Genomic DNA, 9,775 nt, shown 5'->3' on the forward strand with positions numbered 1-9,775 from the left:
TGACTTAAAAAATAATTTATTTGTTGTGTGCACCCAGGCATGCACCATGGCATGTGTGTAGACAAAGGACCACGTGGACAAGTCAGCCCTTGTTGTCTTACACTGAACTCAAGTCGCAAGTGCCTTCACCCAGAGCCATCTCTCTGGCTCCTCAAATGTCTTTTTATTAAAACAACAAAACAAACAAGAACAACCTGAAACAAACCAAAGGCTGCCCATCCAGCAACTGTAGAGGGTCCTGTTTGCATCCTTCACAAAGGAGAAAATATTTGAAAATCAGTATCAGGGGGCTGGAGAGATGGCTCAAGTTAAGAGCACTAACTGCTCTTCCAGGGTTCAATTCCCAGCAACCACATGGTGGCTCACAGCCATCTACAATGAGATGTGGTGCCCTCTTCTGGCTTGGAGGCAGAATGCTGTATACATAATTAGTAAATTAAAAACAAAAACAACAAAACTTTTTGGGCAGCCGTGTTGCACACCTTTAATCCCAGCAATTGGGAGGCAGAGGCAGGTGGATCTCTGAGTTCAAGACCAGCCTGGTCTATAAGAGCTGATTCTAGGACAGCCTCCAAAGCCACAAAAAAAAAAAAAAAAAAAAACAAACAAAAAAAACCCTATCTTGAAAAACCAAAAAAAAAAAAAAAGAAAGAAAGAAAGAAAATGTATGTAGAATGTACACTGGAAGTAGAGTGTCTGAGTGTGGAGGTGAATAACCTAGGACATCGAGAAGTGTGGGAAGAGCTGTCTCATAAGGAGAACGGCTGTCACCACAGGCCTCATTTTGTAAGAGGCCTGAGTAGCAAAAATAGTTTTGGAACATGACTTATGATAACCTTTGTTATGCTTAGCTATTTCCTGCATTACTACTGATCCCCAGTGACTTGATCCAGAATAAATTGATGAAAACCTGATGTCTATAATGGCATATTTAATGTGAATCTGCAAGTTTTGAAGTTTAAGCAAAACATCTCAGATTCGGGCTTCTGCAGGGACATTAGAATACATGATTCTTCTCAACTGAGATGGCTGAAGGAGCTAAGAAACGTGTGTTTTCCCACAGTAAAGAAACAGCTGGAGACAGTGCTTTGGTCTGATTACTGCCAATATCACAATCGTCTGTGAAAAGTGGCTGAGTTGTTCTGAAAAAAATTACAAAAATCGATTCTAAAGTGAAATGTAACTAGGCTAAGAGCCTTTTCTCTGAAATTAGGAGAGCCCACTGTGTTTAAGAATTAGAATCCAATCACTATTTATGGAAACACTCCAAATATAAAGATTTCCTGCTGATGTTGTAGGTCTGGACTGGAAGTGTCCTTTGCAGTTAAATCTTCCTCATCTTCTTCTTGCAGCGCTGGTTGAAAACAGGGGAGGACCCCATGAGGCTGTCAGTGGAGTGGGAACAATAGCTGCTGTCTGAGTCCTCGGGGCTCTGAGGGATCCCAGCTTCACTAATGCCTGACATTGGTTCCTCAAAGACGTCGCTGCCCAACACGCCGTGCCCAGACACATTGCCTTCCTCACTTTCTTGAGGTTCCATTTTCACATGAGCCAGGTTCCACAAAGGGGAAGCATTTACCTCTGCACCTGGGAGGAAGGGAAAGAGCATGAACCCCATGCTGAGCCAGAGAGCAACTGGATACCCATCCAGGGCTGACGAGTGTCCTCTGTGCTGTTCTCATAGTTCTAAACATGGACTGAGGATGTCACTCCCACTTTTCATCTTCCTGTCCTTCACCATACCCACCCTCATTTTCTCTATACTAGGAGAGAAAAACTGGGTGGAAAATTATGTTCAAAGGTAGGCAGAGTTCCAGGCCTTGCTCAGGTATTTTATCCTGTCCTTCGTGTGTGTATGTGTCCGTGTGCGCACGTGCGTGTATTACACAAATAAGCTTGTAGGTATGTGTGCTCATCCCTATGCATGCAGAAGCCAGAGAAGTTTTATTGCTCTCTTATTGCCTTGACCTGGAATGTTTCTCCAAGGCTTGCTGGCTAGCAAGCTTTTAGGATCATCGGTGTCCATTTCCCACTGTTAAGATTACAGGCACACATAGCCAGCCATACCTTTTACATGGTTGTTGTGGATTCGAACTCAGGTCTTCATGTTTGCACAAGTTCTCTTATCCACTGGGCCATCTCCCTAGCTCCCTTTCCGTCTTTTCATGGGGTGGTCTTATTTTCCTGCCTTTTGAGAATCTGGGCCTCTTCTGCATTTTGAAGACTATGGTCACTACAGGATGCTGACATCAGTTCCCTGCTTGTCCTTCCTGACAAAAGACATGGTCCTTGATGTCCTCTACCTCTCTGTATTCTGGTAATGCAGCTCTGCTGTTAACTGTCACCTCTTCCTTGGTAAAAAGCCTCTCTAACACTGGTGTCATTTTGTTTGGGTCACATTTGAGGACTTGATATTTAAATTTCTTATGCATTTATGTTTGTAAACAAGTATCAAAACTAATTTGCAATTTAACTGACTGGGGTTGTGAAACAGGCAGTGTGTGATAGAGTACAGGAATCCCAGCAGGAGGGAGGCTGAAGCAGAACTTGAATTTCTGGCCAACCTAGACTATATCTCAACAACTAAACAAATATAATTGCCTAAAAATAAAAAAGTAGCGAGCAAAAGTTGTCCAGGTTCCTAATGTCATCACAATCACAGCTATAACCTACAGGAGACCAGCTCATTCAAACAGGGTAGAACAATTCCATTCCCTTGTCTATAATTTCTTGGATGTCTCTATCAAGGAAATAGCTACTTAAACCCGAGTGTATTGTACAGGATTCACCACAGCCCTGTTCCAGCTACTTTCCTTCTGCCCATGCAAGTATGATTCTAAAGTGTCGGTAAGTGTTCAGATGGACAGAACTAGAACCAAATGAATCCCCTTTGTTCCTTACTGGAAGCCTGTGGTGAAGCCTCCACTTCCAGGTTGGATGGGAAGCGCTCACTCTGAGCCCCGAGGACTCCAATGGGTAAGGACTGGTCTCCAGAAGCAAGGTCAGCTTCCAGCTCCTCACTGACAGGAAACGTGATGTCACTCACAGGTTCCTCTTTGATCTTCACAGGTTTAGTGTCTTCTGTGGCCTTCTCAGGATTGACAATCCTTTCATATTCTTCGGAGAGCTGCTTACTAATCTGTTGGCAAGCAAGAGTTAATTTTCCAAGGATATTTTAGAATTAGATTGGATAGTCAACTTGTGGTAACCCAAGGAGAACCCGCAGAGTACAAGTTCACAGATGGGCTGCACTTCTGTTTGTCTTTATTTTTGGTGTGTGTGTCCGTGTGCATGTGTGAGCATGTGTATATACACATGTGTGTATGTGTGGTGTGTGTGCATGTGCACACATGAGTACATGTGTATGGAGGTCAAAGATTCACCACAGTTGTCTCTTGTCAGGTGCTTTCACTTTTTGTTTGAGAAAATGAACTCCAGGAATCCCCCTGTCTCCTTCTGTCTCACCATCGCTGAGATTTCAGGTGTGTGCCACTACACCTGGCTTTTTCACTGGCTCTGGGGATCTGAATCAGTTCCTCACGATTTTAAGAAAAACACTTTACTGAGCCAGCCTGAAAGATGAATTTCAAAACTTCTACTGCTAGGGCTGGCATGCAGGTCAGTGGGAGTGCATGCTAGGGTATGCAAGGCCGGGCATCCCCGGTACCACTAGCATCTCACTGGACCAGTGTAAGGGCAGAGAAACAGCAGGTTATGAGAAAAGGGGGTTAAATTCACTCAGCTCCAAGTCCCTGTGTGCTGAGCTCCAGAACATGTAGACTGCAGAACACTCCCAGACTACGACATCACTTGCCCACTTCTCCCGGGTTACCTCACCTGCAGCATGTAAGTGTGATAGTCCTTGATGCGGTGCTGCCAGAACTTCTGCAGGGAGAGCATGCTGCCAATGCCCACTTCATGGAACACTTGCTCCATGACATCTGGGAAAGGAGTCTGTCCCAGCATGGCCTCCCGGTCCACGGCAAAGCGCAGCAACTTGGTGAACTTAAGGCAGTACTCATGTGCTACGTCAGTCAGGGTCTCCAGGACACTTTCATTAGCACACTCGAAGCCTGCATGGGCCAGGATTGTGGCCACTGCTTGGTAGAGGAGCTGTCGACAAGAATGCCAGCTGAGTTCAGTCACCGGTTCTCCTTTTCCGCTGCAAGTGGAGACATGGCAGTGTTATCCGTGTACTTGCCAAGGGGTGACCAACCTGTCTCACTGGAGTTTTATAGTTCCAGTAATTCCTGGCCCAGTTTTCCAGGGAAACAGTCACTTTCATCTTGCTCTTCTCAGGGTGTGTACCAGCCACCCAAAATCATAGTCCTGAGCACCTGCCCCCAGTTACACAGTTTGAATAGGTAAAGCATGTCTAAAATAGGAAGTACAGGAGAATAAGATATCAGAACTGGAGTCACACAGCTGTGAGCCATCATGTAGGTTCTAGGAACACAACCCCGTTCCTCTGTAAAAGCAACAAGTCTTCTTACCCACTGTGTTATCTCTCCAACCCCCTCTGAACATTTCCTTCCGCCCTTTCTTGTTTTGTTATTTTTTTCAAGACAGGGTTTCTCTGTGTCACAGCCCTAGCTATCCTGTAACTCACTCTGTAGACCAGGCTGGCCTTGAACTCAAAGAGATCCACCTGCCTCTGCCTTCTTAGTGCTGGGATTAAAGGCGTGCCCCATCACCGCCCAGCCCTCTGAACATTTCTTAATTGCCTTCTGCCTCCCTCTGGCAAAGAAACTTATTTTGTAAATAAAAATATAAAGCAAAGAAAATCGCTGTTCTTTGATTTAAGTCACCCACCCTGTAGAAGGTGGGTGCCTGAAGAACCCCTCATGCATTTAACTATTATCTACTCAATAGCAACATCACAAGTTATGGACAGTTGAAAAAGAAGACAGCAACTAACTTCATTTAATATGTCCATGGGCAGTCTATCTGGGCCAAAGGGCATCAGAAGTGCTAATTAACTAATTTCTATCACTTAATTTGAGCAATATATGGACTTTTGTTTTTTCACTTCTAGTGTTGGGTCCTAACTCAGGGCCTGCACATGCTAACAATACTCTACCACTGAGCTACATCTATAGCCTGTATATGGACCTCTTTAATAATGTTTTGGTACCTTGTAGCTAGTATAATTACTTTCTTATATCTTAAACTATGTATAACCCCCCCCAATATGTATAAAACAAACTAGGTTCAAACTCTATGTGTATCTGTGAGTGTGTGTGTAGAGGCCTGATACGTGTGTATGTGTACACAATGAATGTAGAGGCCTATGGTGTCATTCCTAAGGTACTGACCAGTTTTGTTTATGAGATAGGATCTCTCACTGAACCTGCAACTTGCTGATTAGGCTATGGTTCACTGATTAGGCTAGGCTGGCCAGCTGTACCAGGGATCCTCCCCTCTCTGCCTTTCCACACTGGGACTACAATCATGAACCACTGTGCCCAGCTTTTTAACTCAGGTTCCCATGGTAAGCATTTTACTGACTAAGCAATTTCCCTGGCTACTGTCTTGTATTATTTTGAGGAGGAGGGGGAGCGGGTTGAAACAGGGTTTCTCTCTGTTGCCCTGGCTGTCCTGGAACTCACTTTGTAGACCAGGCTGGCCTCAAACTCACAGAGATTTACCTGCCTCTGCCTCCCGAGTACTGTGATTAAAGACATGCACCACCACTGCCCAGCCTTCCTTGTATTTTAAGGCAGGGTCTTTTCCTAGGCCTGGAGCTTACCGAGTGGGTTTGCTGATTGGCTAGAGAGCCTCAGCTCTCTAGAAAGCTATCAAGAAAAACTGTAAGACTGTAGTAATACCATGAATTTAATAATGAGCAACAACATTGTGTGGAATGAAACTACATTACCCTCAACAAATGTGGATGTGGATTACGGTGCAGACTATCACAGGCCTCCTCTTTCCTTATTGCTAGGCTCTGTTCTTCTTACCTTTGATGTATCAGTGTATTATTTCACTTCTAGTAAAATGTCTGGCTCTAATAGGCATTAAATGTTTATTGTATTAGAAAATTAAAAAATACAGACTAGATTCTGAAGATTTGGACTAACACTCGCATTCCACTAATGTTAATAAGCCAATCACTCATCCTCGGTTTCCTCATGTACAAGTGGAAGAGTTCCTTTAAGCTTAAGAGGATCACGGGGAATAGGGGTGGGGCTCGGACACATTTAAGAAAAGTAACATAGCAACACTTTGTCTTACCGATAAAAGTCACTCTCTGGATCACTGTGCCGGATCTGGAACGGTGCATTGGGATTTTTACAATCTAAAGGCTGGAGGTCATCAGGGAGAGGAGGTGACCCAGGGCAGGAGGGAAGAGGTTCATTCTCTTCAGCCTTTACACCTTCGGTCTGTTGATGACTCTGGGTCTGAGCTGTGGCAATAAGGTTGCGAAGCCGTCGGTTGTGCTGGATCAACTGAATGGTGTGAATGGTGAGGCTGCACGGCTCTGAGGGGATGTCCAGCACAGTGGGGGGTTTGGGCTTGTTGGCTGAGGGTTGGTGCAGGGGTGGGTCATGGACTTCCACCAGGCGGAACTCCCGTGGGAGCAGATCAAAGGAACTTCTGTTGGTCTGTCCTGATGGGATTGGTATCTCTCCCCAGTATCTCAGCATTTTAGAATGAGCAAAGAAGAGCCCTTAGGAAATGTGTTTAAGTCTCTGACAACTGTAGATCATAGGCTTCTGTAGTGAAAAATAGGAAGTTCAGACAGTTCTTACAAAAAAAGCAAGCTAAGATCACTTTGAAAAAAGTGTTAGCAAAACTCTGGGACAAACGATGTTCTCCTTGAGGAAATTAAGAGAAAAATAATTGTCAGATGCCAATCACACAATGACAATTCTTCTTGGACTGAAGGACAAAAGAACAATTGAAGAGGAATAGCAGCGATGGTGTCTGGGACACTAACACACATTGCCTATTTCACTTCACTAACTCATTTCCAGAACACCCACCATACCTAATTCTAAACACTTGACAAAGCATGAAACTTAATGAGAATTCTGGAATATTTTCAAAGTATTTTCACATAACTGTGTTAGATTAACAGGAAAAAGGGAGTAACATTAAAAATACCAACAGATAGCCAGATGTGGTAGCGCACACCTTTAGTCCCAGCGCTCTGGAGACAGAGGCAGGCAGATCTCTAAGTTCAAGGCCAGCCTAGTCTGTAAGATCCAGGACAGCCAGGACTATACAGAGAAACACCATCTTGAAAAATAAAACAAAAAATACTAACAGGTCCTTCTTATTCTATGCTGTGCCTGAGTATATTTTAATTTACCTGGTGGAAGCATGCCTGAACCTCGAATCTAGCCACAGGCTCTCCAATTTGGACACACATGGAAGAAGACAAGAGGTTTCTTTGTGTGTGGATGCACATGGAGGCCTCAGCATTGTCCCTCAGGTGTCATCTACCTTGCTTTTTGAGACAGGACCTCTTACTGGAACCTAAGGTTTGCTGATCATTCAGGACCAGCGTGCTTCAGGGATCTACCTGTTTCTGCCTCCCTAGAACCAAGTTTATAAGCCCATGCAACAATACCTGGGTTTTTTATATAGTTTTGGGATGGAACCCAGGTCCTCATGCTTGCAATGGCAAATACATTATAGACTAAACTGTCTCCCCATATTGAAGTTGAGAGACTTCAGCTGCCTTATGACTAGTATCCCTTCATCTAGTCTTTCTCACAATCTGACCTTTACTTTACACTCGCTGGGCTTGCTTTCTTGTTTTCTTTTTATGGTACAGAAAACTGCACATAGTCTAGGCAAGTGTTTTATCACTGAGTCACACCTCCCGCCTGCTTTTTGTTTTGCCTCTTTGTGTCAGGGGAACCCCAAGGTAAATGCATCCTGTTGTCTCTTGGAAAAAGTCAGAATTCCATGGTTTACCATTCAATGAAACTTACACTCTGTCTTCAATTTGCTTCTCCAGATTCATTGTCTATGTGTCTCTTCAGGTTCAGTACACACCCACTGAATACCAGACATTGTGTGAACGAGCGAGCTCTTTGTCCTGAGGTGTGAGAAACAGAAACAAAATATTTTAGTATAGTAGCATGCAGTAACTGCTACTCTAAAGGAATCCATGGGCTCAGCGCCCTGAAGACCTTAGTTCTAACAATATCATGCTACCCAGTTCCTTCCTTCCTTTTTTTTTTTTTTTTTTTTTTTTTTTTTTTTTTTTAACATTTACTTATTTTGTGTGTGTGTTTGGGAGTGTATGTAGAAGTCAGAGCCAACTTGTGTCAGTTCTCTCCTTCCACTGTTTGGGTTCCAGGGATTGAACTCAGGTTGTCAAGTTTGACAGCAAGTGCCTTTACCAGCTGAGCCATCTAACTGGCCCCTCAATTTATTCTCTTTGCTAAGATTTTATTTTAATATTTTATTGTTTTGGTTTCCCTGTGTAGTCCTGGTTGTCCTGGAACTCTTTCTGTAGGCCAGGCTGGTTTTGAACTCACAGAGATATGCCTGCTGGGAGTAAATGTGTGTGTCACCACTGCCCAGTGCTAAGATTTTATTTTTATTGTTGTGTGTGTATGTATGTGTGTGTCCCATGTGTATGCATGTACCCAAGGAGACCTGAAGAGGGGATCAGATCCTGTGGAGCTGGAGTTAGAGGTGTTTGTAAGCTGACTGATGTGGATGCTGGGAATTGAACTCAGGTCCTCTGGAAGAGCATCAAGCACTGTTAACCACTGAACCATTTCTCCAGCCCCACTACTCAGCTTCTTGAGACCATCAGACATTTTCAGAATTGACTCTTTGAATTGTGTCCTCTGTCAGGAATCCTCTGCCATCCTCTACATCGCTATCAGACTTGAACTTGTTTTTTAATCTAGCAAATCATCATCCCCCAACATTTCCCCAATACACATCCATTCTTTGTAGTCTCACATCAATTTCCATTTATCCCTGGACTTTAATTGACTTAATCAGCTGCTTTCTTCAACCTGCTGCGGCCACCATCTTGGTATAGTCTCTAGGCATCTGTTAAAGAGTTACAATATGAACTATTCTTTAGTTCAAATTTTCAACAATCCTGTGAAAAAAGGAACGCTACTATTCCCAATTTTTCAGATGTGGAAGCTGTGTCCCAGGGTCATGACAATGTCATAAATACAAAGAGTGAAAGAGAAAATAGGGTTTCAATGCCCAGGTTCGTAAAGCCACAGAACCTGCTGCCTCAATAGTTAGCTCCGAGAATAATGAAAGAATGGGCTAACGAACAAGAAAGAGCCCTCTTCCCTAACTTCATAAAAGGAGCAAAAGAGATATCAAGCCTAAGTTCGGGAGGTACAGGGTAGGGGCTCCGTGATCACGATCAGCTTAGGCGCTAATCAAAGAATCCTAGGAAGTCTTATTTTCAGGGCAGCAGTAAAATGGGGAACTCTGGACCTGAAGCCGACAAAAGGCTCAAATACTCACCGCCGTGTTCCAGGAGCGGTTTACGCGGTTGTCCGATTCTGACAGGCCCGAGGCGACGACTAGATCTAACCTAAGAGCCTAGTTTATTGATTAATGGTCCAAGGCTGCCGGAAGCGCTTCTTTTCAAAAGCCCTACGCCACAGGAAATTATTACAAGCCGGTTGCAACGCCTAAAAATGTCCGCGTTCTGCACAGCCGTTTCCCCTGGTATTGTGACTTCTTAGAGCGACTCACATCTTTACAACTCGGTGAGTCTTGAAAGAGGAACTCTAACATTGGCGCCCAGAAAAGCGACAGGAAATTGGGAAGGAGA

The 9,775-nt window shown here is 44.1% G+C and overlaps 1 protein-coding gene across 2 annotated transcripts; it reads right to left on the reverse strand.

Moving 5' to 3' along the window:
• On the reverse strand, positions 1-9,539 carry Supt7l (SPT7 like, STAGA complex subunit gamma). Of its 2 annotated transcripts, none has more exons than XM_051181821.1 (6): positions 9,463-9,539; positions 7,944-8,050; positions 6,235-6,716; positions 3,838-4,162; positions 2,902-3,139; positions 1-1,587 (listed from the first exon to the last, which is right to left on the reverse strand). In XM_051181821.1, the coding sequence occupies exons 3-6, from the start codon at positions 6,645-6,647 to the stop codon at positions 1,325-1,327; spliced, it is 1,239 nt and encodes a 412-aa protein (XP_051037778.1). In that variant the 5' UTR covers positions 6,648-6,716; positions 7,944-8,050; positions 9,463-9,539; the 3' UTR covers positions 1-1,324. The 2 variants fall into 2 exon arrangements, with proteins under 2 accessions (XP_051037778.1, XP_051037777.1); XM_051181820.1 differs by having other exon boundaries at positions 6,235-6,818.
• Positions 9,540-9,775: the final 236 nt, after the last annotated feature.

This window comes from Phodopus roborovskii, unplaced genomic scaffold (genome assembly GCF_943737965.1).
Source record: "Phodopus roborovskii unplaced genomic scaffold, PHOROB, whole genome shotgun sequence".
NCBI classification, from domain to species: domain Eukaryota; kingdom Metazoa; phylum Chordata; class Mammalia; order Rodentia; family Cricetidae; genus Phodopus; species Phodopus roborovskii.